At 44.5% G+C, this 27,520-nt stretch overlaps 1 protein-coding gene across 12 annotated transcripts in view; it reads right to left on the minus strand.

The window, feature by feature from the left end:
• Nucleotides 1-27,520, minus strand: part of CCDC158 (coiled-coil domain containing 158) — a 79,190-nt gene that overhangs the window by 18,547 nt on the left and 33,123 nt on the right. For 6 of the 12 annotated variants that reach the window (XM_039368110.1, XM_039368112.1, XM_039368114.1 and 3 more), the window contains 10 exons: nucleotides 25,314-25,433; nucleotides 24,938-24,966; nucleotides 24,854-24,902; nucleotides 22,344-22,541; nucleotides 15,905-16,387; nucleotides 14,187-14,376; nucleotides 8,716-8,868; nucleotides 6,112-6,224; nucleotides 3,604-3,762; nucleotides 129-221 (listed from right to left, as the gene is read on the minus strand). In XM_039368110.1, the coding sequence (XP_039224044.1) occupies nucleotides 129-221; nucleotides 3,604-3,762; nucleotides 6,112-6,224; nucleotides 8,716-8,868; nucleotides 14,187-14,376; nucleotides 15,905-16,387; nucleotides 22,344-22,541; nucleotides 24,854-24,902; nucleotides 24,938-24,966; nucleotides 25,314-25,433 (1,587 nt within the window). The remainder of the gene's footprint in view (nucleotides 1-128; nucleotides 222-3,603; nucleotides 3,763-6,111; nucleotides 6,225-8,715; nucleotides 8,869-14,186; nucleotides 14,377-15,904; nucleotides 16,388-22,343; nucleotides 22,542-24,853; nucleotides 24,903-24,937; nucleotides 24,967-25,313; nucleotides 25,434-27,520) is intronic. The other 6 variants (XM_039368116.1, XM_039368117.1, XM_039368122.1 and 3 more) reach the window with 4 other exon arrangements.

The raw sequence follows: 27,520 nt of genomic DNA on the forward strand, positions 1-27,520 counted from the left end.
CGGTCCTAAGTCCGCTTTTTCAGTGCCGTTGTCACTTCGAAACATCACTAAACTAACTGTTATAAGTCAAGGACTACCTGTGATGGTTCAGACGTGGTTTTAAAGTCTGGATGAAGCAGGAGACTTACTTTCACCTCTAACGTGTGCTGAAGCTTGTAGCGCATCATTTCTTGTTCCTGCCGCTGGATGATGCACTGGCACTCGGCAAACTGTAGAGATGCCTGGATGAAACGCGGAGTGAGTTATTCACCACTGGCACGTGATGTGGATTTTGCATCCAGTAGCATTCAAGACATGCAAGCAGTGTCCAGTTATCAAGAACAGTTTTTGCGAAAACAAGGAACCCTATTCGCGAATCCAACCGTCTTTTCTATGGTTCCTAGTTCTCTCAAACAAAAAGACAAATTCAACCCCATTCACTTAAGTATCCCGGACCAATTCCGTAACAGTAGTACATTTTAACTTTAACTTTAAATTAGGAGGCACAGCTGAAGTTTTAAAGTTTAAACTGTCTTTTCAGCTCATGGTCTGCCTGTCACATCCAACCATCATATCTAAACCAGATAAGGACCACCAAGTTCTTGGTGAAGAACTTCAACACCAAACTTGACGTGTACAACAATGTTTCTCAACCTTGGCCACCTGAAGATGTGTGGACTTCAACTCTCAGAATTCCCCAGCCAGCGTGGCTGGCTGGGGAATTCTGGGAGCTGAAGTCCACACATCTTCAAATGGCCGAGGTTGAAAAACCAGTAATCTACAATGTTTGAGAGATACTGTTAAAATTTTGAGGCCACCGTGCAGGAAGGTGAGGAAGATGTAGAACAGTGGTTCTCAACCTGTGGGTCGGGACTCCATTTGGGGTCGAACGACCATTTCACGGGGGTCACCAAACAACGCAGTCCGCCATTTTTTTCCCCTTTTCCTTAGCTGTGCTACTCCCTTTTATTCTACTGGCTTTTGAAAGCCAATAGAATAGACTCTCTTGAATAGAGTCTAATTCTATTGGCTTCCAAAAGCCTATAGGAATTGTCCAGGCTGTCTCTGCCCTGCTGAGCCCGCCAAAAGTCCCATTCTGCAAACGGTGCTGCACCAGTTGAGTCATCCTCAACTTACGACCGGTTGAGTAGTCCTCGACTTACGACCGGTTGGGGGGTCGCGGCATTAAAAAGGTTGAGAACCACTGATGTAGAAGATTCAACCTCACATTTGGGAAGGTATTCAGCTTGGGATAAAGCAAGTACCGAAGGAGCAGAGCCCGTTTGGAAGTTCAATACTTCCCATCTCTAAGTCCTTATGAAGAGAAGGAAGCCATACTCAACTTTCACACCATACTGTAGTCTTAATAACAAAGTTTGGGGCATCAGGAACAGGGCAAACCCTTCTGGCGATAAATGTTTTTATTTCTGTCATTTTCAGAGATGTCTGCAGAGTGAAGTCCTAAAACTTAAGATGGCAGCCATGACTCTGTAATCATAGACCCCCTTTGACAGGTTAAAAAGGGGCGGGGCTTTGATCACACAGTCGGGCCCTCCATCTTGACTGATTTTTATTTCCTCCGCAGACATTCCCATTTGTCCTATGGGTAAATATCTATGGAGATACTCAGTCATCCAGGTCATAGTTATCCCAATGGTGCTTTTTCATGAGGCAACTGGACTTGCTGGTTTTTCTTTGAAGGTGTCCCGCTTCTCATCCAAGAAGCTTCTTCGGCTCTGACGGGATGGTGGGGAATGGAAGGATTTAAACCCCTTGCAGACAGCTGGTCATTTGCATTCTTTTAGAGCAGTGGTTCTCAACCTTTTTAATGCCGCGACCCCCAACCGCTCGTAAGTCGAGGACTACTCAACTGGTGCAGCACTGTTTGCAGAATGGGACTTTTGGTGGGCTCAGCAGAGCAGAGACAGCCTGGACAATTCCTATTGGCTTTTGAAAGCCAATAGAATTAGACTCTATTCAAGAGAGTCTATTCTATTGGCTTTTCAAAAGCCAATAGAATAAAAGGGAGTAGCACAGCTAAGGAAAAGGGGAAAAAAATGGCGGACTGCGTTGTTTGGCGACCCCCGTGAAATGGTCGTTCGACCCCAAATGGGATCCCGACCCACAGGTTGAGAACCACTGTTTTAGAGAGTCATTGAGGCCTCCTGGAGGCTTATCTGGGTCCTCAGGGTTACCTGAGTAATGCAAATGGGTGTGGAGCCTTCTTGGAACTGCTGAAAGGACTATGTTGTAGACTGGAGATAGGTGATGTCATATCCCTTCCCCACTGTTGAGAGACAGCTGTTCAGTTTTGACATAGATGGCCTCTTGGACCCCCTCTTTCAAATCAGCGGTCCTCTCTGTCCAAAATGTGGACTTTGTTGTCTTCAAAAGACTGGCCTTTGTGTTTTAAATGCAGCTGGACTGCTGAATCTTGTCCTGATGGGTTTGTTCTCCTAGGCCAGGAGTAGGCAACCTTGGCTCTTTTATGACTCGTGGACTTCAACTCCCAGAATTCCTGAGCCGTCATGCTGAGGAGAAAGGGAGAGGTTTCCAAGCTGAGCCATGCTGACTCAGGAATTCTGGGAGTTGAAGTCCACGAGTCATAAAAGAGCCAAGGTTGCCTACCCCTGTCCTAGGTTGTGCCATGCGCTTATGGAGTGGTTCTTTTGTTTGCCCAATGTTTAGATCTGCACATGGTTCCCTGCAGTGTTCCATGGGTAATTGTATGGTTTTCAACACGATGTGCTAAACCTGACTTCTCTTAGGGCAATTCCTGGGAAGAAGAATTACATTTAGTTCTCGACAGGAACCACAATTGTGTCCAAATTTTCTGTTGCTAAGCGAGACAGTTGCTAAGTGAGCTTTGTTTTGCCCCATTTTACGACCTTCCTCGGCACGGTTGTTAAGAGAACCCCTGCAGCTGTTAAGTCACTACCATGGTTGTTAAGTGAATCTGGCTTCCTCATTGACTTTGCCTGTCAGAAGGTCACCAAAAGGTGATAACACTGCAACCGTCATAAACACGAGTCAGTTGCCAAACGTCTAAATTTTAATCACTTGACAATGAGGGACGCTGCAATGGTCGTAAGTGTGAAAAATGGTCATAAGCAGTGCTTTTTTTGTCATAGAACTCACTGAAGTTTTGGCACCTTTTTTTGACAGATTTTCCAAGCTTTAAAAGTAACTTTTGAAAATTTGATGTTTGGTCCACATGGACTTGAATCGCCCTGTGGAGTGTAGCAGGTCGGCGGCAAAAATCATTAAAATGGTGCATGCAGGCTGCTTGTGTGTCAAGCCCAATGCATACGTACTTCGTCCAGCTGCTCGGCTTGGGGCACTGCTTGGCTTGTGATTGGTCATGTGGTCGCGCGCTGAGTGCTTATTGCGGTTGATGACCATTATGTTTTGTTACACAACTGACGTGTGTGGGTGTGTGTACGGTGACTGACTACATCCGAAAGGTAAATAAAAGATTAACAAGATGTGAGTTCCGGCACCTTTTTTTCTTACAAAAAAAGCACTGGTCATGTAACTGTTTTCAGTGCCGTTTGAACTTCAAACAGCCACTAAACAGATGGTTGTAAGTCGAAGGCTATGTGTAGAGGGGTTAAGGAAACCTACTTTATCTAGAGCAGCTTCCATCGTCAGAAGTTTATCTTTTAAACGTTTATCCTGGGACTTTAGGATTTCTAATTCTCCAGCCAATTTGTTGTTCAAAGCAGCCATGCAGCTCAGCTCTTGACTTAATCGGATCCTCTCTTCTTTCAAGTAATGTTTTTCCTGTATAGGCAAGAGAGAGAAAAAAATAACACAACAAGGTTGCAGAATCTTGAACAAGGAACAGCAACTACCACACTGCTTTTGATTTCAAAAGATGAAGTATCACGACGAATGTCCACAAAAAAGTCAAGAGGTTCCCACAGACGTGCGATCGAAGATCCACCTGTTTTTGATGTGTGTGGTGCCCATTTTAATTTATTTATTTTAACTATACCTTGCAAACACCCTTGAGGGACTTCAATCAGGTTGTGATGGAACGGGCACTTGACTTTTTCTATATGGGAATTCAGGGAAAGTGTCTTTGTGTTTTGTGACTGAAAGCTACTTTCAGAGATGAAATATGTAAGGTGGTGTTTCTTTAAAAAATTGCTCCAATTATCCTTTTTCATATCATGTCATTACCCCCCACTAAAAATGGAGGGAAACCAGCCATTCCGGGATGCACCCGGCCACGTGGGACCTCGAGTGGCAGGTTGAAGAGGGACGGTTGCCACTCCAGGGCATGGCACGCGTGCCCACAAAGAGGGCTATGACTGTCGCCTTGGGCACGCGTGCCATAGGTTCGCCCCCACTGCACTAGACCAAACTGACTATCTGATATGCCAGATATCATAAACCCAAACATCCCAGATTAAGAACCATTGTATTTAGGGATCAAGACTGATTCAGCCAAGGTACAACAACAACAAAAAACCCTTATAAGGGAGATGGAACAATCTGTAAGATAGAAATATGCCCATTCAGCCTACTTCACAAGGCAGTTGTGGAACAGCTTCTCAGTGAAAGTTGTAAGGATAAACTGTAAAAATTTCATGCATGTGCAAACAACTTTCTCCTCAACTGAGGTGGTACAAAAGCTTTAAGCCAGGGGTCTTCAAACTTGGCCCTTTTATGACTTATGGATTCAACTCCCAGAATTCCTCAGCCAGCATGCCTGGCTGAGGAATTCTGGGAATTGAAGTCCACAAGTCATAAAAGGGCCAGGTTTGAAGACCCTGTTTTAAGCTTTTGTGAAGCTTTAGATTCATCTTAGTGTAGCATTACACCTCGTTCTTAAACTACATTTTAATTATAGTTAGTGAAAATTAATCTACTCCATGAGCTATGGCTTGAATATGATTAAAATTAACGTTTTAATCTGTGTTGCCAATCCATTTGGTAATCTCTTAGTCAACTTCTTGTCCTAAATCAGGGGTGTCAAACTCAATTTCATTGAGGGCTGCATCAGCATTGCAGTTGCCCTCAGGGGGCCAGGTGGGTGCGGCCAGGGTGGGTGCGGCCTACTGGGTGGGCGTGGATGGAGTGGGTGTGGCCTACTGGGTGGGTGTGGCCAGTTCTACATCGTTCCCGTCAAGGGTGCCTGTGTGGGCCTGGGCAGGAGTGGGACAGATCTGAGGGTCTCTGGCAGAAGGGGGTGGGACCGAGGTAAGCGCCAAGGCATGGTCCATTTCTTCCTCACAAAGGGTGACACCTCTCCAGCATGCACCCGGGAGCGGGGCCGACACAGCAGGGGCTGGTTCCTTGCGGCCTTGTGGAGCTAAGACTGAATGCGTTTCAGCATAGATGGCTACCACAAAATTGTACCTTGGCTCCCAGCCGGCCTGGGCCAGGGCCAAGGTAGCGGGGGCCGTTCCCTCACTGTTTCCAGGATGGCTTCGCGGGCCACATGAAACCATTTCGCGGGCCGCATCCGGTCCCCGGGCTTTGTGTTTGACATGTCTGTCCTAAATTGACAAGGTAAACCACAACCTTGACAACTTTAAGATGTCTGGACCTCACCTCCCATAGCTGGCTAGAGAATTCTGGGAAATGAAGTCCAAACACTTTAAAGTTGCCAAGGTTGAAGAAACACCGTGATCAATTAACAAGGTGTGTTCAATTTAAAATGAGGAAAAACTCCTTTCCATGACACTTTGCTTAGCCCAGCTCATTCATTTTGGAAATATTTGTTCAATTTTAGAAGAGGTAACTTCACAATTATAGTGAAGGTCAGTGGTTCTCAACCTGGGGTCCGCGGACTCCTGGGGGGGGGGAGGCGATGTCATCACAAGGGGTCCAAAAGGCTTCAAGAAATGTTATTCTTTAAATCTTAAGTCTTGGGGGTCTATGGCCACAAAAGGTATTTACAGGGGGGTCCGTGGTGAAGAAAAGGTTGAGAACCACTCGTTAAGGTCTTTAGAGAAAAACTATATTCAATGTATAGGGACTGTGATAAGGCTCGTGGTAATTAACTAGCGCTGGATGTTTCATTCTTTCAATCATATTGTAGACAGATTTGCACCCATAATAATCTTTCAATGTTTGTACTGGACTACATTTATCACAGTTCTGTAATTCAGCAATCTGGACCTTAGTTGCATTAGTCATTGCTTCCTCCAGGAACTTAATCTTGCTCTGCAAAGCATCGATCTGCCCTCGTTTGGCTGTGATTTGCTTCTGCATCCCCATGGCAACTTTCATGGCTGTGAAAGAGAAGATTTCCGAAGCATTAGTGGAAATGTGAAAATTCTTGGCAAGAAATGGGCTAGATTTTTTCCCACAAATGAAGGCGAATATACGTGTCTCAGGATAATGTACTAGGATCCAATCTGGGTCGATCACAGGGACCAAAGAGGTTTTGTCTTTACCGCCAGTTTATCAAGTACTTAGGAGGCGAGGGCTTGGTAGCACAAGGAAACAATGGCCAATGATTTAATAGCCAGCCATCAACACCCCAATCAACATCTAAAAAGCCACACACAACAGGGACCATACCCTATTTCTCCGAAAGTAAGGCCTACCCCGAAAATAAGCACTAGCTTGATTTTTTGGGGTGGGCCTAATATAAGCCCTATCTCAAAAATAAGCCCTAGTTTTGGGGCGAGGCACACACTTAAAAACCAAGCTAGGGTGGGGGTTGGGGTGTGGAGCTGCCCCACATGCCCCACACTCACTCACCTTGCAACCAGGCCTCTCCACGCTGGCCCACTTCTTCTTCTGAGGCCTCTTCTGCAGCCAGGCCTGCATTTCTCAGTCACAGGGCTTTCCTGAAGGCCTGTGCAGCCAAGAAACGAGCTATGGATTCAATTCATAGCTCGGTTCTGCAAGATCCCTGCAGCTGAGCACCAATTTATGGACTGAATCCTTAGCTCGGTACTCGGCTGCTTAGGCCTTCTGGAAAGGCCTGACTGCAAAATGCAGGCCCAAATGCAGCTGCAGAACATCGGCCCCAGAAGAAGTGGACTGGCTGGGTGCGGCTGTCAGTGCCAGAGGTGAGGTAAGGCCTACCCTGAAAATAAGACCTGGTGGCTCTTTTGGAGGCAAAAAATAAAAATAAAAAAGACCCATTCTTATTTTCAGGGAAACATGGGTATAAACACCACACACACAAAATCCCAAGGCACATACACTGCTAGGGAGAAGTTCTCTGAGAATGGGTTCCAGGAGGAGTCCGAAAGCTCAGAAGACAAAACCTTTGGTCCCGGTGACTGACTTAGATTGGATCCTGGAAGAATTTTTCAGCGCAGAAATAGCCTCATACAATTCGAGACAAAATGATGGGAATAGACCTGTAAGTTTAACCTACACATAATTTCACATAAATTTTGAATGTATAAATCTACCATAACTTAAAGGAACCTTCGCTCTTTTTAAAATCGATATGAGTACAACACACTCCAGCAGAGAATGACAATGCATTTTGCAGTATTCCCTACCCAGAATAAAAATAAATTCCATTGCAAGCTTTCATTTATTATACCCTTATATTTGCCAACTTATAATTGTGTTGTGTGGTTTGTCTATGGCAGCTCTTCCCCAAGGAATGCTGGGAATTGTAGTTTAGTGAGAATACCAAGAATTCTCTGCTAGAGATCTAAGTCTACCCAAAGATCCGAAATTCCTGCTTTTAATGGAGATAAGGAAATTTCCAGTCTCTAATGACCGCTATTAATTAATGCTCATTAACTACAGGTAGTCCTCAAATTACGACCAGTCCTTTAGCGACCATTTGAAGTTACGACAGAGACTCCAGTTCTGAAGTTCCAACAAGCCACACCCCCATAGTCATGTGATTGCATGTCAGGCACTCAGGAACCAGCTGACATTTATGGCCATTTGTAGCATCCCTTGGTCACATGACTGCAATCGATGATGTTTTTGGCAAAAACCAGCATTTATTTCCGGTTTTCAGCAAAAAATGCCCCATAAGCAAACAATGGGTTTCTTAACAACTGGCACATTGCATGCGCCACAAAAAAAGTTGTAAAATTGGGTCGACCCCCTTTACAGTCATCATGACTTATGATAGTCATAAGTCGAGGTCTACTTGTATGTCCCTTAACTACTCCAGAACTGTGATCGTCTCTAGCTGAGCATCAAATCATCTTATAATGTCATACTAAATCAGGGGTCTTCAAACTTGGCCCTCTTATGACTTGTGGACTTCAATTCCCAGAATTCCTCAGCCAGCGTGCCTGGCTGAGGAATTCTGGGAGTTGAAGTCCACAACTCATAAAAGAGCCAAGTTTGAAGATCCCTGTACTAAATGCTCTGATCAGATTCAATAGCATCCATGTGAAAATCTGTATGAAAACCCTTTGAGGAAAACTAACAGGTTTAACCATTCTACCCCTTGCAAAAGAAGGAAAATAATTGTCCAAAAGATGCTTTTTCAAAAGGAAGTTCGACTTTCTGTTTTTTTTCCTTGAAGACATTTCGCTTCTCCTCCAAGAAGCTTCTTCAGTTCCGACAGAATGGCGGGGAATGGAAGGATTTATAGTCTTTGCAGTCATCTGGTCATTAGTACTCTCTCTGAGAATTGTGAAGGCCACTTGGAGGTTTATCTGTGCCCTCAGGGTCACATGAATCCTGTAAGTCAGGAGAAAAGCACCTTTGGGACAACCATGACCTGGGTGACTGAGAATCTTCATAGACAAAGAAAACAATTCTACACAATGAAAGTAACACGATTACCATGGCCATCAGAGCCCTCCATGGTCTTCAAAGTGGCCCTGGTTTGCTCCAATTCAATCTGAGCCGATTTCAGCTGCATTTTCAGTTTGCTCACAATCGTTTCCATGTCTTCGTTTTTCTCTCGGTAGTCATTCTTGATCACTTCTGCTTCCTCTGCAGCCAAAGAGAAACAACCGAATCAAGTCATGCGGTCCTGTGTTATGTTATATTCGTGTAAATAAAACCCAAAATGAATTCAGTTCCAAAGCAGAGAGACTCCTTGGGAAGTCAGTGGTTGGATGAAGGTTTAGACTAGGGGTAGGCAACCTTGGCTCTTTTATGACTCGTGGACTTCAACTCCCAGAATTGAGAGAGAGAGAGAGAGCCAGCCATGCTGAGGGGAAAGGGAGAGTTTCCAAGCTGAGCCATGCTGGCTCAGGAATTCTGGGAGTTGAAGTCCACGAGTCATAAAAGAGCCAAGGTTGCCTACTCTTGGCCTAGAACACAGGTCGGCAACCTGCGGCTCCGGAGCCGCATGCGGCTCTTTGAGCCTTCCCCGGTGGCTCCCAGCCTCCTCTGCCTTTGCAGAGAGAGACAGAGACAGAGAGAGGCAATTGCGCTTCCCTGCTTCCTTCTCTCTCTCTCTCTCTCTCTCTCTCTCCTCTCTCTCTCTCTCTCTCTGTGTGTGTGTGTGTGTGTGTAAAAGATTGCACTCACAGTGTTCTCCGAGGTGCTGAAAAGCTTTCTGGACGGAGCTCCTCCCTTTGCTGCGTCTCTGCAGGAAGCAGGAAGGGCAGGAGAGAGCTAGCTAGCCCAGCTAGGCTGACTCAGGAATTCTGGGAGTTGAAGTCCATGAGTCATAAAAGAGAGGAGGTTGCTTACCCTGAGCTTGTTGGACAACAGCTTGAAGCTTGCCAGGTGAACAGCAGATAGGAGAGAGAGAGAGAAAGAGAGAGAGAGGGAGGGAGGGAGGGAGAGAGAGAGAGAGAGAGAGGAAAGAGAGAGAGAGAAAGGGAGGGAGGGAGGGAGAGAGAGAGAGAGAGGAAAGAGAGAGAGAGAAAGAAAGAGTGGGGGAAGAGGAGTGGCAGGCAGACCAAGGGCAGATAGAGAGGGAGGGAGAGAGAGAGAGACAGAGAGAGAGAGAGAGACCCTTTTGACATCTAAAATGAAGATAACACTGCATATATCCTTTTTTTACCTGTATGTGTATGTGTATGTATGTGTATATATATATGTGTGTGTGTGTATACATATACACACACACATATACACACACACAAACACACACACACACAAACACACACCTATAATAAAGGTAAAAAAGGATATATGCAGTGTTATCTTCATTTTAGATATCAAAAGGATTTTGCGGCTCCCGGTGTTTTGTTTTTGGTGGGAAACGGGTCCAAGTGGCTCTCTGAGTGTTTTGGGTTGCCTACCCCTGGCCTAGAAGCTTCACTTTATTACTTGGCTCTTTTATGACTCGTGGACTTCAACTCTCAGAATTCCTGAGCCAGCCATGCTGAGGGGAAAGGGAGAGTTTCCAAGCTGAGCCATCCTGGCTCAGGAATTCTGGGAGTTGAAGTCCATGAGTCACAAAAGAGCCAAGGTTGCCTACCCCTGGTTTAGACAATTAGATGTATTAGATGTCAGGCAATTGTGCGATAAGGAACAGCAAAGAGATATGCATACAGGTAGTTCTTCACGTACAACCACAACTGAGCCCAAAATTTTGGTTGCTAAGCGAGACAGTTGTTGAGTGAGTTTTGCCCCATTTTACAACCTTTCTTGCCACTATTGTTAAATGAATCACTGCTGTTGTTAAATTAGTAACACAGATCTTAAGTGAATCTCGCTTCCCCACTCACCTTGCTTGTCAGGAGATCGCAAAAGGGGATCACATGACCCCGGGACACTGCAAATCGTCACAAATATGAACCATTTGCCGAGTGTCCAAATTTTGATTATGTGACTGTGGGGATGCTGCAACGGGCATATGTGTGAAAAACAGTCTTAAGTCACTTTTTTTCAGTGCTGTTGTAACTTGGAACGGTCACTAAACGAATGGTTGTAAGTTGAGGACGACCTGTGGTCGACTCAAGCCAACATCAAAATGAAGTTGCCTGTGTTAGGATGTCATGGCACAAATGGCTGGACTCGCCCGCTTGCTTCATAATGTAAAAACACAATTTGCAACATTTGTGCGCCGATGTTGGGCTGTGTGCAATATCAGTTGCTCCACCTCCTCCGGGGATGCCCATGCATGGGTGAAAGTGGGGGAGATTTCATTTTAAGATGGTCAGACACTGAAAGGAGTAAGAGATCCATCCAACCAGGTAAACAGGCAGAGATGACCAAAGTTTTGGGAAAATCCGACACTGAGAATTTAATAAGGCCTGTGGGGTTTCCTTCTGAGGTAGCTTATTAAAAAAATAAGAGAGGAAAGAAGTCTTCATTTTGTCTTTTGAGGATGGGTTTGTTTGTGTTTTCTCCTTTGAAGTTGATTGAAACAAGACTGACTGGTGTTGTTGTCATTCTTTATTATATAGGATAGGATAGGATAGGATAGGATAGGATAGGATAGGATATAGGGATAGAATAGAATAGAGTAGAGTAGAGTAGAGTAGAGTAGAGTAGAGTAGAGTAGAGTAGAGTAGAGTAGAGTAGAGTTTAATAGAGTAGAGTAGTGTAGTGTAGGGTAGGGTAGGATAGGATAGGATATAGGGATAGAATAGAATAGAGTAGAGTAGGGTAGGGTAGGGTAGGCTAGGCTAGGCTAGGCTAGGATATAGGGATAGAATAGAATAGAATAGAATAGAATAGAGTAGAGTAGAGTAGAGTAGAGTAGAGTAGAGTAGGGTAGGGTAGGGTAGGGTAGGGTAGGGTAGGGTAGGGTAGGGTAGGGTATAGGGATAGAATAGAATAGAATAGAATAGAGTAGAGTAGAGTAGAGTAGGGTAGGGTAGGGTAGGGTAGGGTAGGGTAGGGTTGGATATAGGGATAGAATAGAATAGAATAGAATAGAATAGAATAGAATAGAATAGAATAGAATAGAATAGAATAGAATAGGGTAGGGTAGGGTAGGGTAGGGTAGGGTAGAATAGAATAGAATAGAATAGAATAGAATAGAATAGAATAGAATAGAATAGAATAGAATAGAATTGGAAGGGACTTTGGAGGTCTTCTAGTCCAACCCTCTGCTCAAGCAAGAAACCCTATACTATTTCAGACAAAAGGTTGTCTAATCTCTTCTTTAAAAAACTCCAGTGTTGGAGCATCCACAAGTTCTGAAGGCAAGTCGTTCCACTGATCAATTCTTCTGCCAGAAAATTCCTCCTTAGTTCTAATCTAGCTTGTTTAGTTCTAGTGGTGTATAAGTTTAAGTACTATTGCTATTGCTACTGCTTCTCTCCTTGATGAGTTTCCATCCGTTGCTTCTTGTCCCGCCCTCAGGTGCTTTGGAGAATAGGTTGACCCCCCCTTCTTTGTGACAGCCCCTCAAATATTGGAACATTGCTATCATGTCACTCCTAGTCCTTCTTTTCATTTCATGTAGAGAAGGAAGAGAATGATCTTGAAGGACTGAGGGAAGATCCACCACCACTAAGGCAACAATAGATAAATGAAACTTGACTCCAGGCCAAGAAAACAGTTTTTGGAAACACCTCAGACAGACCTTCACCCCCCTTTCATGAAAGAAAGAGAAGAGCAAGCATATCCAAACTTTGCAAGATTCAGTTACTATCGCTGTTCTAATAAATGTAGCTTTCATGTGTGTGCTTCTTATTTGACTCTATCTTTTATAGAAAGTAGGGGAAAAGCTTCCCAACCAGATTCTTGATCTGCTGAATTGGGGAAGCAAGAATTTGGAAACAGTGAAGCTAATACTGGTAGCATTCTGTTTTACTTCATGCACCGAGACTGGGTAAATTTGAGTGCGTGGATATGTATATTTGAGAGATCCCGGTCAGTCCCTGGTTTAACCGTGACTTTGCTTTTACTTTTTACCTTTCAACTTTCTTCTTCGTCTCTGTCCTATATAATAAGGGTTTAACTTCTTAATGGAGCTCACGGGGCTTATTCTGGAAAAGGAAAGCCTTTCGCATAGGTCAGACGGCTGAAGAGAGACGAGACAGTTGCCTCTTGAGTGAACTGGCCCCTCCCTAACTGGCAATCTCCAGGAAGTGTACAGCAGGGTTATGAGAGGAGGATTTGCAGATCCTTCTGGGAATCCCAACTCAATTATTTAGAAGATGTCTATCAAAGCAAGGAAAGAATGGACTGGAAAAGGGACATGTGAACTGATAAAGGGCTGCGTAAGAGACCCAGGTCTGAGAGAGAGAGGGGGGAGGGAGGGAGAGAGGGAGGGAGGGAGGGAGGGAGAGAAAGAGGGATGGAGGGAGAGGGAGAGGGAGATGGAGAGAGAGAGAAAGGGAGGGAGAGATGGAGAGGGAGAGAGAGAGGGAAAGAGGGAGGGAGGGAGAGAGGGGGAGAGGGAGAGAGAAAGAGAGGGAAAGAGAGAAAGGGAGAGGGAGAGAGAGAGAGAAAGAGGGACGGAGGGAGAGGGAGATGGAGAGAGAGAGAAAGGGAGAGAGAGATGGAGAGGGAGAGAGAGAAAGAGGGAGGAAGGGAGAGGGAGAGGGAGAAAGAGAGGAAGAGAGAGAGAAAGAGGGATGGAGGGAGAGAGAGAAGGAGATGGAGAGAGAGAAAGGGAGGAAGAGAGGGAGAGAGAGAAAGAGGGGGGAGGGAGGGAGAGGGAGAAGGAGAAAGAGGGATGGATAGAGGGAGGGAGAGAGAGAGAGAAAGAGAGGAAGAGAAGGGGGGAAAGAAGGAGGGAGAGGGAGAGGGAGAAAGAGGGAGGGGGAGGGGGAGGGAGAAAGAGGGAGGGAGAAAGAGAGAGGGAGGGAAGGAGGGAGGGAAAGATTTCGTATCAACAATTTGACATTTAAGAAAATCAGAATTCCACACCCTGGTAACAGGACAATTTAATAGCAATAGCAATAGCACTTAGACTTACTGTACAGACAGCTCCAGAGTGCTTTTACAGCACCCTCTGAGCAGTTTACAATCTCAGTGTATTGCTCCCAGCAATCTGGATCCTCATTTTAGCAATCTCGGAAGGATGGAAGGCTGAGTCAAGCTTGAGCCATGTCAGGATCGAACTCCAGACTGGAGGCAGAGTTTACCTGCAACACTGCATTCTTACCACTGTGCCAATTTGATGTCTCACTAAATCAGAATTCCATCATTTGACATCTTCCGGGTACATATTCACATTTAGGAATTGTAAACACTGCAATCCTAAGCACCTCTAAGGAGGTGTTTGTTTCTCAACCCTGGCAAGCAGGCGTGGACTTCAGCTCCCAGAATTCCCATAGCGGGCTAAAGAATTTTGGGAATTGAAGTCCACACATCTTAAAACTGGCCAAGGTTGAGAAACACTGGTCTCGGGAGCTGAGGGTAAAGAATCAAAGAAAGAAAGACAAAAATACCTGCTAGTGCAGAGAGCTCAATGCGACTGGCTTTTATTTCGTTCACAAGTTCTTCTCGCTCCAGTTTCATCTCTTTCAGGACCCGCAGCCTTTCCGAGCACACGTTCATCAGTTTCACCTTTTCTAATTCCATGTCGCTCAGGCTGGCCTCTAACTCACGAATCTGGCACTCTTTCTTGTCTTGCGAAATCTAGGTGGGAAAAAAGCATGAAAGACCAGGTCCACGCGCGAAGGTCTGATTCATTGCTAAAAGCCTATGCACAGGAATCATCTCGACTAGTGGTCAGCACCCTGGTTAGAGTTAGATAAGTTTGCTTGTGGCTACGTAGGGATTCTAGGCTGATTCCTCATTTCACTCCCCCTCCAGATTCTGCCATTCCTTCTCCTTCACCTCTGTATTTGTAAGGTGACCAACTTTTTTACAATGTGAAGGAGGACACAAATACATGGAAGAAAAAAAAGTGAGTCTAATGCATGCGTGTGTGCCGTGTTGTGTTTCGGTAAGAAGTAAACAAAGCCACTTGCGTGCGGCGTACTCTTGCGCGCGGCGCACTCTCTCAAAACAATTCTCCTGTGCGGACCGCATACATCTCATAATCACATAGTCTCGCCGCACTGTACTGAGCCTTGACGAATCGTCATGTCAAATACAAATACATCACATCACACGCAATGGATCGGATCAGCATCAATCGAATACGGAGATTTGCAGATTAGTCTTCAAATATCGAAAAGGAGGACATGTAGGAGGACACTTTTCGAGAGAGGACAGAACTTACAAAAGGAGGACTGTCCTCCCTAAAGGAGGACGGTTGGTCACCTTAGTATTTGTCCTGAACAATCGCAAGGTGGCTGTTTTCAAGAATGAGAACGGTGAAAGACTTAATGCTTTAGGGCAGCAGAATGACTGCACTGCAGTTGTCAAAAGACACTGCATTCAGCCAAGGAGAAAGGATGGAGTTATTCCCAACCTAGGTGGACAGCACTAGCTTGGAAAACTTGGAATTAACCCTAGGACAGCTAGTCCACAATTTACAACCATTCATTTAGTGACCGTTCAAAGTTACAATCATTGCAGCATCCCCATGGTCAGGGGTAGGCAACCTCTGCCCTTTTATGACTCATGGACTTCAACTCCCAGAATTCCTGAGTCAGCTATGCTATGCGGACTCAGGAATTCTGGGAGTTGAAATCCATGAGTCATAAAAGAGCAGAGGTTGCCTACCCCTGACCATGGTCATATGATCAAAATTTGGACTCTTGGCAACTGATTCATATTTATGATCGTACAGGTAGTTCTCAACTTACAACAGTTCATTTAGTAACTATTCGAAGTTACGTCACTGAAAAAAGCGACTTGTGACCATTTTTCATACTTAAACCGTTGCAGCATCCCCATGGTCATGTGATCCAAATTTGGACGCTTGGCAACTGACTCGTATTTATGACGGTTGCAGCATCCTGGGGTCACGTGATCCCCTTTTGCGACCTTCTGACAAACAAAGTCAGTGGGGGAAGCCAGATTCGCTTAACCACCTGAACAACTGCAGTGATTCGGTGTCAAGGAAGGTCGTAAAACGGGGCAATGTTTATTTAAAAGCTGTCTCGCTTAGCGATGGAAATGTTGGGCTCCATTGTGGTCTTAAGTCGAGGACTACCTGGGATCAGAAAGGAAAGACGCGCCTTGAAGAAGAGGCAAGAGAGTGAAACTTAGGCACCTTCAGTTCTTGGACTTCGACTTTCTTCTCGCTAACTTCTTTTATGAGCTGAGACTTCTCCGTCTCTATGGCGCCAGCCGTCCGGCCATGTTGGCTTACGATCTCGGTCATGCTCTCGATTTGCTTCTGGAGGATCTCAATCACCTTCTCCTTCTCCATCAGCTGTACCTTCAGCGACTCGCAGTCGGACTGCACGCTTCGCAGGAGTTCGCTTTCACTTTTCAGCTGCTGGAACTCCTGCCGTTTGCTCTCCACCCGTCCGCGCAGCTGCTGGATCTCGTCATTGGTGCGTTCGATGACTCTTTCCTTCTCCAGGTGGGAAGACCTGAGATCGGCGATGAGCCGCTCTGCCGAGTCCAGACTTAATTTCCTTTCACTCAGTTCTTGGACAGTTTTGTGGAGCTTATCTTTGGTGGAATTTAGCTGGGCCAGGATGGAAGATTCCCTCTCTAGGCTGTCGTTCCTCTCTTTAATTGCAGACATCTGGAAAAAGAGCACATCATGAGAAAGGCAGGGCTAGATGAATCAAAAGTTGGAATTAAGATTGCCGGGAGAAATATCAACAACCTAAGATATGCAGATGATACCACTCTAATGGCAGAAAGTGAAGAGGAACTAAAGAGCCTCTTGATGCGGGTGAAGAAGGAGAGTGCAAAAGTTGGTTTGAAACTCAACATTAAGAAAACCAAAATCATGGCATCCGGCCCTCTCAATTCCTGGCAAATAGATGGGGAAGAATTGGAGGTAGTGACAGATTTTATCTTCCTGGGCTCCAAGATCACCACAGATGGGGACTGCAGCCAAGAAATTAAAAGATGCTTGCTCCTGGGGAGGAAAGCTATGGCAAATCTAGACAGCATACTAAAAAGCAGAGACATCACCCTGCCAACAAAAGTGCGTATAGTCCAGGCCATGGTTTTCCCAGTTGCAATGTATGGCTGTGAAAGTTGGACCATAAGAAAGGCTGAGCGCCAAAGAATTGAGGCCTTTGAACTATGGTGCTGGAGAAGACTCCTGCGAGTCCCTTGGACTGCAAGGCGTTCAAACTGGTCAGTCCTAGAAGAGATCAACCCCGACTGCTCTTTAGAAGGCCAGATCCTGAAACTGAAACTCAAGTCCTTTGGCCACCTGATGAGAAGAAAGGACTCACTGGAGAAGAGCAATAGAAGAAAGGGACGACAGAGAATGAGATGGCTGGATGGAGTCACTGAAGCAGTAGGTATGAACTTAAATGGACTCCAGAAGATGGTAGAGGACAGGAAGACCTGGAGGAACGTTGTCCATGGGGTCGCAATGGGTCGAACATGACTTCGCAATTAACAACAACAACAACAATCTGGAAAAAAAAAAGGAAAGATATACTGTTTGCCCAAGGCTTTTACCACGTTGAAGGAGATTATCCCAAATGGAGCAGAACTAGCAAGAGGAGCGGGTGCAGATGACACCAAACTGGCAGGAGTAACCAACACCCTAGAAGACAAACTCAGGATCCAAAAAGATCTTGGTCAACTCGAACAATGGGCCCTATCCAACAAAATGAGTTTCAACATGGAGAAAAGCAAAGTCTTACATTTAAGCAGGAAAAACCAAAGGCACAAATGCAGATTGGGCGAGACCTGGCTTAAAAGCAGTGACTGTGAGAGGGATCTTGGAGTCCTAGTAGACGATCACTTGACTATGGGCCAGCCGTATGCAGCAGCTAATACAAACCTGGGTTGTATAAACAGAGGCATAGAATCAAGATCACATGAAGTATTATTATTGCTTTATAAAACCCTAGTAAGACCACACCTGGAATACTGTAGCCAATTTTGGTCACCGTATCACAAAAAAGATGTTGAGAGTTTGGAAAAAAGTCAGAGAACAGCAACTAAGATGATCAAAGGCCTAGAGAGTAAAACATACGAAGAAGAGCTATGGGACTTGGGTTTGGCTAGTCTAAAGAAAAGAAGAAATAGGGGAGACATGATAGCAGTGTTCCAGTATCTGAGGGGCTGCCACAAGATAGAGGGGGTCAAATTATTCTTCAAAGTACCAGAGGGCAGGAGAAGAAACAATGGTTGGAAACTGATCAAAGAGAGAAGCAACCTGGATTTAAGGAGAAACTTCCTGACAGTGAGGACAATCAACCAGTGGAACAGCTTGCCCCCAGAAATCATGGGCGCTCCATCACTGAGATTTTTAAGAACAGACTGGACATTCACCTGTCTGAGACGGTGTAGGTTCTCCTGCTTGAGCAGGGGGCTGGACTAGAAGACCTCCAAGGTCCCTTCCAGCTCTATTCTATTCTATTCTATTCTATTCTATTCTATTCTATTCTATTCTATTCTATTCTATTCTATTCTATTCTATTCCATTCCATTCCATTCCATTCCATTCCATTCTATATATCCCGAGCTATAAAATTTGGAGGAATGAAATGGACATTTACTTATTTATTTTTCACATTTTTAACCTGCCACAGTTCAAAGACTCTTTGAGTAGAATACAAAGCATGTGTGGTGTAAGATTTCATAAAAACAAAGGCCACTGAGCATATTAGTGTAAACTATAAAAGTAGAACTTATGAATAGAATAATAACTAAGTAGTGCCATCAGCATTGACAAATTCACCATCCTTCAGTTGCAAAAGGCAGCTTTACTCAGAACAGCTTACATCCTGCCATACCTCCGATGCCACAAAACATCTACAGCCGCCTATCCCAAGACTCGATGGGTGGATAAAAATGTCAAATCCGGTCTGAACATCTGACCGATTTATGCGCCAAACATAATAATAATAAAAAATAAAATAATACACGTAGTCCTCGACTTACAACAGTTCATTCAGTGATCGTTTAAAGTCACAATGAAACTAATGAATGAAATTAACGAAGAGAAGGACAAGGGGGGACATGATAGCAGTGTTCCAATATCTCAGAGGCTGCCATAAAGAAGAGGGAATCAAGCTATTCTCCAAAGCACCTGAAGGCAGGACAAGAAGCAATGGGTGGAAACTAATCAAGGAGAGAAGCAACCTAGAACTAAGGAGAAACTTCCTGACAGTGAGAACAATTAATCAGTGGAACAGCTTGCCTCCAGAAGCAGTAAATGCTCCAACACTGGAAGTTTTTAAGAAGAGACTGGACAGCCATTTGTCAGAAATGGTGTAGGGTTTCCTGCCCGAGCAGGGGGTTGGACTAGATGACCTCCAAGGTCCCTTCCAACTTTACTACTACTATTATTATTATTATTATTGTTATGATTTATGACCATTTTTCACACTTAAAACCATGGCAGCATCCCTCTGGTCATGTGATCAAAACTGCATGCTTTGGCAACTGGGTTCATATTTATGACAATTGCAGTGTTCCCGGGCTTACGTGAACAGTTTTTGTGATCTACTGACAAGCAAAGTCAATGGGGAAGCCAGATTCACTTAACAACAAGGTTATTAACTTAACAACTGCAATGGTTTAACTTAACAACAGTGGCAAGAAAGGTCATAAAATGGGGCAAAAACTCACTTAACAAATGTTTCAGTTAGCAACATAAAAGTTTTGGGCTCAGTTGTGAGCCAAAGTCTGAGACTGCCTGTGTCAGGCTGCCCCCTGCAGGCAGTTGAGAAAACAACCACATGATGTAAAAGGCATTTTATGATGGGCACAATTTTGCTTTGTTTTGTCTTCCTGGGAACAGGACCCAACAGAATCCCAAGTTGCTTCCCTGGTTTATTCCAGGCATGAGGCCAAGACAAAGGAGTCCTTGTTTGAACGGCAGCAATGTTTCATAATAAAATTAAAATGCATCAGAGCATCTTAATCTCCTGCTATCCTTTCTTCTTACATTCTTAAATGCAGGGCATGCGAAATAATACAGGTAGTCCTCAACTTATGAACGCATTGGAGTCTGCCCATTACGGTCAAAAGTCACAACCGTCATATAGCGCATCAACCATGTCAGCAATTCTATTTTATGGCATTTTTTGGCATGGCTGCTAAACATATCTACAGTCGCTAAGCAAATCCATTGCTCGTATGCTGAAAAACAGAAGTTTGGGGCCTGTTTTTGGCCCCCCAAAAATTGTAAATTGTGATCATGTCACAAATAGCTATAAATTTGGGCCAGTTGCCAACTGCCTGAAATGGGTTCACATGACTGTGGGGAATGGAGTGGGCAACGTCCTGGCTGCTGGAACTTCAGAACCGGATCGTAGAATGGGACAGCTTGCCATAGCCAACTGGCCATGGGACAATTCAACACAGGACAATTCAAGAGAAGGACAAATGAATTGCGCCCGGCCTTGAGGACTTCTAAATTGAGAAGATTCAAACCTAAAGCAAGACAAGGCCCGCCGCGATTCACTTGTCCTTCTCTCTTGAGTTATCCCATGCTGAACTGCCTCATGATGAGTTGTTCCACGGTGAAGTGGCTGCAGCCTGTCTGCCGGGGTGACATGACTAGGGTGAGTTGGCCAGGATGACTTTTAATGATCACTAAGCGACTGTTCGTAAGTCAAGGACTACCTACACTGCAGCTGTTTTGTGATCGCTGCCATCTATTGACTGGCTTTTGACTGACTGTTGTCGTCATTCCGAACAGAATAGAATAGAATAGAATAGAATAGAATAGAATAGAATAGAATAGAATAGAATAGAATAGAATAGAATAGAATAGAATAAGAAATAAGAATAGAATAGAATAGGAAATTAGAATAGAATAAGAAATTAGAATAGAATAGAATAGAATAGAATAGAATAAGAAATAAGAATAGAATAGAATAGAATAAGAAATTAGAATAGAATAAGAAATTAGAATAGAATAGAATAGAATAGAATAGAATAAGAAATTAGAATAGAATAGAATAAGAAATTAGAATAGAATAGAATAAGAAATAAGAATAGAATAGAATAAGAAATTAGAATAGAATTAGAATAGAATAGAATAGAATAGAACAAGAAATTAGAATAGAATAAGAAATTAGAATAGAATAGAATAAGAAATTAGAATAGAATAGAATAGAATAGAATAGAATAGAATAGAATAGAATAGAATCACTCTGCTGAAGCCCTAATTCCCACATCCCGCATGTCTAAGGATATTTACCCATGTAGTAGGGCTGTACAGGTAGTCTTTGACTTATAACAGTTCATTTAGTGACCATTCAAAGTTACAACAGCATTGACTTAGGATCGTTTTTCACACAGTTATGACCTTTGCAGCATCCCCACGATCCTGTGATCAAAACTCAGATGCTTGGCAAAAGGTTAATATTTATGACCGCTGCTGTGTTCCAGATTCATGTGATCCCATTTTGCAACCTTCGGATAAGCAAAGTCTATGAGGATACCAGATCCACTTAATAGCTGGGTTACTAACCTGACAACCACAGGGACACACTTAACAACTGAGGTAAAGAAGGTCGTAAAATGGGGCAAAAACTCGCTTAACCAATGTCTCGCGGAACCAGAGAAATTTTGGGTTCAGTTGTGGTCGTACGTCCGAGGACTGCCTCTGTTCTATGTTCTATTTTTCTAGAACAGTGATGGCGAACCTTTTAGAGACCGAGTGCTCAAACTGCAACCCAAAACCCACTTACTTATTGCCGGATGCCAAGTCAGCGTGGCCCACTGGGTGGGCGTGGCTGTGGTGGTCATGGCAGACTGGGGGGGTGTGGCCAAGGTGGGCGTGGTCACCTCAATGTTGTCATGGGGAGGGATGCCAGTGATGGCCGGACAGGATTGGGGGAGATCCAGGGGGTCTCTGGCAGGTGGGGCGGTGGGCAGGAGGCTCGTCCTGTGGGGTGAGGTGCGGCAAGGCAGGGCGGGGGTGCCATTGTCGCAGGCCAAGGCGAGGCAGGGGCCGGGGCAGCTGCTGCCTGACACCATCGGCCCCCGCACACAGAGGCCAGCGAGCGCATGGGGGACAACAGTGTCCGTCAGCAGCCACAGCCTGCCGGCCCCTCAACCGGCGCACTCTGGGGTTCAGCAAGCCCGCCACCAGCAGTTCAGAGAAGTGCCCACAGGGAGGGCTCTGAATGCCGCCTCTGGCACGTGTACCATAGGTTTCGCCACCACTGTTCTAGAATGTCGAGGTAAGTGGTGCTTTTGCTTCAGGGAGAAGGGCACACAATCCCCTCGCACGCTCAGATTTGCCTGCCTATTTGCGAGTCTGAAACGATGCGGTGGAGGATTATTTGGCAAGTCACAAGATTTCCATCTGGCAACTTCAGTTCTCTCCCTCTTTTCCTTCACCTAGGCCTGCGCCATTGTTTTCAGGCTCTTATTGGTATCATGACTGTGATGATTATTACTCTGTGGCTTTGCATGTACGCGGAGAATTTCTACGCCGGAGACAAATTCCTTGTGTGTCTAATCACATTTGGCCAAATAAAACATTCTAGAAGTTGGGGAAACACTCCAGTTCTGGGGTTTGGTGGGGACCTTCTTTCTTTTCTGACCTGACGTTGAATTTGTCCTTCACACTCCACCTGCAGGGACCTCACGATGGAGTCCAGGCGCTGCAGCTCCATGTTTTTGTTGTCCAGCTCCCTCCGCAGATTGTCGATGGTGATGCTGCTCCCCGTGTCTCGATCCCAGAGCCTCTTGTTCTGCTCCTTTTCCAGATTCAGCTCCACGTCTTTCTTGTGGAGCTCAGCCTATGAGGCAAAGCAACCCGTTAAGCAAAGTTTCATAGTTTCTGAATGAAAAAGCAAAACACTTTTTAAAGGCGTGGAAGATGCACAGGTAGCCCTCGACTTACGATAGTGGTGGCGAACCTATGGCACATGTGCCAGAGGCGGCACTCAGAGCCCTCTCTGTGGGCACGTGCGCCATGCCCCAGAGATGGCAACTGTCCCTCTTCAACCAGCCACCCGCTAACTTGCCGAGGTCCACATGGCTGGATGCATCCCAGCACCCATGCGCTCGCTGGCCTCTGTGTGTGGGGGCCGATGGTGTCAGGCAGCAGCTGCCCCGGCTCCTGCCTCGCCTTGCCCTGTGACAATGCTCCCCTGCCCTGCCTCATCTTGCCTTGCCTCACCCCGCAGGACGAGCCTCCTGCCCACTGCCCCACCTGCCAGAGACCCCCTGGATTTCCCCCAACCCTGCCCGCCCCCCACAGGTGTCCCTCCCCACAAGCAACATTGAGATGATCACGCCCACCTTGGCCACACCCACCCAGTCTGCCATGAGCACCACAGCCACGCCCACCCAGTGAGCCACGCCCACCTGGCACCCGGCGATAAATAAGTGGGTTTTGGGTTGCAGTTTGGGCACTCGGTCTCTAAGAGGTTCACCATCACTGACTTACGACCACAAGGGAGCCCTACATTTCTGTTGCTAAATGAGACATTTGTGAAGTGGGTCTTTGTTTCCCATTTTACGACATTTCTTGCCACCGTTAGGCGACTCTACAGTTGTTAAATTAGTCATAGTTAAATGGATCTGGCTTCCCCATAGACTTTGCTTGTCAGAACGCCGCAAAAAGGGGAGCCCAGAATTCCCCAAGACATAGCAGCCGTCATAAATACTAGTCGGTTACCAAGCGTCTGAATTTTGGATGACTATGGGGATGCTGCAAGGGTCGCAACTGTGAAAAACGGTCATAAGTCACTTTTTTTCAGTGCCGTCGTAATTTGATCTGTTGTAAGTCGAGGACTACCTGTCATCTAGGAGCAGCCCAATCCTAAGCCAACTAAACATGTTCACACTCAAGTTAAGCTCAGCCAAGGAAATAAAGCTGAAAGGAAAAATTAGTATGATTTACAATCTACTAAGCAAAATATCTAATAGTCTGGCTAGTCTGGGAGGCAGAAGTTGGTAACTCCAGAAACACGGCTGTCTCCTTGGATTAGACTAGGGGTCTTCAAACTTGACCCTTTTATGACTTGTGGACTTCAACTCCCAGAATTCCTCAGCCAGGCACGCCTGCCTGGCTGAGGAATTTTGGAAGTTGAAGTGCACAAGTCATAAAAGGGCCAAGTTTGAAGACCCCTGGATTAGATCCGGGGTGTCTTTTTCTCCTGTGGGTTTTCTTCTCTCCAAAATGAAGCTTCTGAAGCCATAAACCCAATATGAGATTGGGCTCAGCTGCATTGCTTAAATTTTTACACCTTTTTCCATGGTGAAAATAACAATAAACGGTTACCAGCAAAAGAAGTGAGGAAAATTGTTTTTGGCAGGAAAGATGTAAAGATAACAGGTTCTGTTCTCTCTTGATGCTCATCTCTTTTACCATCTTCCTTTTCATGTCCCAAACTGGGCTTTTGCTTCAGACTGCAGGCTGACCTTCCTTCCTTCCTTCCTTTCTTCCTTCCTTCCTTCCTTCCTTCCTTCCTTCCTTCCTTCCTTCCTTTTTCTCTTTCTTTGTTTTTCTTTCTTCTTTCTTTCTTTCCTTCTTTCCTTCCTTCCTTCCTTCCTTCCTTCCTTCTGCTCTTTCTCTTTCTTTCTTTCTTTCTTTCCATTCCTTCCTTCCTTCCTCTTTCTTTCTTTCTTTCTTTCTTTCTTTCTTTCTTTCTTTCTTTCTTTCTCTTTCTTTCTTTCTTTCTTTCTTTCCTTCTTCCTTCCTTCCTTCTGCCTTCCTTCTTTCTTTTTCTTTCTTTCCTTCCTTCTTTCCTTCCTTCCTTTCTTCCATCCATCCGGCCGTCCGTCTGTCTATCCATCTATCTTTCTGTCAAATGAATATCTGATGGACTGAATACAAGTGAGTCCTTGTCCCAAAGTCACTTTGCAAACTTGAAATATTCTCAACATTTGTCTCCTTGAACCTGATGGATTGTTTTTAACCCCTTACTGAAGTTAGGAGAAGGTACATGAAAATGATGTTGTGAATAGGAAACTGTCCTAAACAATCATACATACACATACACACACACGCACACATATAACATTGACTAATTAACACCAATAGGATTTATTTAACAACATCCACTATAGAGATAAGCGAAGTATCTAAGTAGATATATCATACCAAGAGGTGCATGTATAGTTCCTTTTGACGAGATGGGCAGCATACAAGTTGGATAGATTTAATGAATGAATGAACGAACAAACAAACAAACAAGAGTCAAGAACATGTACTCTCTGCATGTGTGCCAGGGAAGAAAGGCAGAAAAAAGCAATTCAGGTTTAGTAATCTCTTAGTAAGCAGTGTGACAAAGGGGAGTGGGAAAGTAAATTTACAACTCTTTACCTACACTCCACTGACACTCGGTCAGTAGCCTGTGAGGGGCTGAAGAGTAAGTGCCGCTGAAGTTGGAAATGTGAATGCATGACATGTATCATGAAGATAAGTTTGGTATCTTCTACCATAAGATTTAACACTCTGAATTCCTCACAGAGTCATGGGATTTGAGCCACTTAGCTAGATTATGAACTCCAATATTTACAAAAGCTGTTTTTATTGAGGCGCTCCTGTGTCAGATTCCTACCAACAACTGCTGAACCTCATCATCTAAGTTTCCAGATTCTTGGCTGTATTGATCCCTTTCAATCTGAGCTTCAGTCATCTCAGAGTGAACCAGATGCAGCTGCTTCTCCAGATCTTCTATCTAAAGTATTAACACAAAAACACACTCAGAAACCACCCTCGGAGGAGCACAGAATGCAGATTCCTAAGAATCTCAGTGTTTTCGTTTTACTTATTGAGTGACAATGTAATGATGAGTTTCCCTTATTTGAAAATTCATAATAGGGTGACATATCGCTGGTACAGTCTACTAGAAATGTCACAAAAGAAATGTGTAAGATCTGGATGCTTTAGAACAGAGTTCCCCAACTTTCCTGGCTTTGCAGACCAGCCGGGGGGGGGGGGAGAGGGGAGGGTTCCACGTGAGTGGCCGGCAAGTGGGGCATGTACAGACACATTTGACCGCTTCTCGCGCAAATGCGCATCAGCACGGGTGCTCGCCTGCTGCTTCCATGGCCCGTTTGCAAACGTCTCATGGCCCAGTAGTGGGCTGGGGCCCCTGGGGATGATGACCCCTGTTCTAGAACTCTTCACCAAGCTAGGCTGCTAAAATGGTAAGAAAAACTTAAAGTCACAGAGTCAGTGGTGGGATTCAGCTGGTTTGCACCACTTTGGCAGAACCGGTAGCTAATTTTTTGTTGCCCAGGCCCAGAATGGACTTCCAGAAGTGGCATCCACACAGAGAACCAGTTCTTTCCCCTGTTTCAGTGGTTCTCAACCTTTCTAATGCCGCGACCCCATAATACAGTTCCCCATGTTGTGGTGACCCCCAACCACTTATACATCACCGGGAGCCAGGGGCGTGGCCAAAGAAAAGGGGAAAAAAATGGCGGACAGCCTTATTTGGCGACCCCCATGAAATGGTCGTTCGATCCCAAATGGGGTCCCGACCCACAGGTTGAGAACCACTGCCCTATTTGAATCCCACCACTGCACAGAGTCTAGATTCAGCCTTTGGACAGCTGTGGAGAAGCAAAGCCGCTGTTAAAAGAATTCAGCTTGCGTTCTCTGGGGTGAACAGTTCATCTTCCATTTTTAGAAAACATTCAGTCCTGGATGTATTTGCATCTTGATATGACAGTTAAAAGCCACTTGAGCGGTAGAATGCAAGTAACGAGACTCTGTACTCTTTTTGATAGGAACCAAGCTGGAAATGACTCTACAAGACACGAAGCGAGGTCCGAAAAGAGAAAAGAAAGACCGGCAACCATCAAAAGGTCTTCATAGTTTGTTTCTGCAGGAAATTCAGAGCACCTCTGATTCTCATGGGCTTCTGGAAAGCCATTAAGATCTGTCTTTTCTCCCAGGTGAACTTTGAAACACCCCCCCACACACACACCCAACAGGTAGATCTGTAGAAATTTCAAACAATTGTTAAGCTACCCATCCTAAGTCAAAGACTACTTGACTGACGAGTTTTATAGTGTCTTAGAATACAGGTAGTCCTACTGTCAACTAGTGGGGAGATTTTGAGACAAGGGGAAATGTGATTACTAGATTTAAAACAGTTGGAAAAGAATAAAAAAAATAAGGGATTAATTTGTTTAATACTGAGGATTTAGATTTATAAGGGAAAGGTAAACTAACTATTAGGAAATAGCCTTGAATTATTGACTAGCCCAGATAATATAGATGACGGATTTGAACTAATAAAGGATATTCTACTATTAAGGTGATGACGTATTAGGATGAGAAATAGAAAGTGTTTACGAAATAGAATAAGGCTATATTTAAGTAAATAATATGTGTATTTTAGACATTATAATTTTTATGAAGTGAGATAAAGGAAATTTGGGTCACCTGAAAGTTAAATACTATGGATATTAAAGGTTAAATTGGAATGCTGTAATTAAAAACTAAAAATTAGGTAAAATTTAACAACAGGACATGAATTGTTTATCGAGATTTATTAAGATATGTATAAGCAGAAAAAATGTATTTATAAATGCGATAATGAAGTTTTTACTGAGTTTGATACAATTAGAAATTTACTAGCTTAAATATGAAATAGCAAATGTTAAGGGAAACAGAGAAGAAATATTTGATGATGTAACCCGAGATACTTACTAAAGATTTTGTCATTGAACTATTGTTTAACCCAATCACCACATTGCTTTCCAAAGACTCAAATGTAAAACTAGAAAACTAATAAAATATTTTTAAGAATAG

Source organism: Crotalus tigris, unplaced genomic scaffold (assembly GCF_016545835.1).
Source record: "Crotalus tigris isolate CLP2741 ecotype Arizona unplaced genomic scaffold, ASM1654583v1 scf7180000020638.1684329919:236218, whole genome shotgun sequence".
Lineage (NCBI taxonomy): Eukaryota > Metazoa > Chordata > Lepidosauria > Squamata > Viperidae > Crotalus > Crotalus tigris.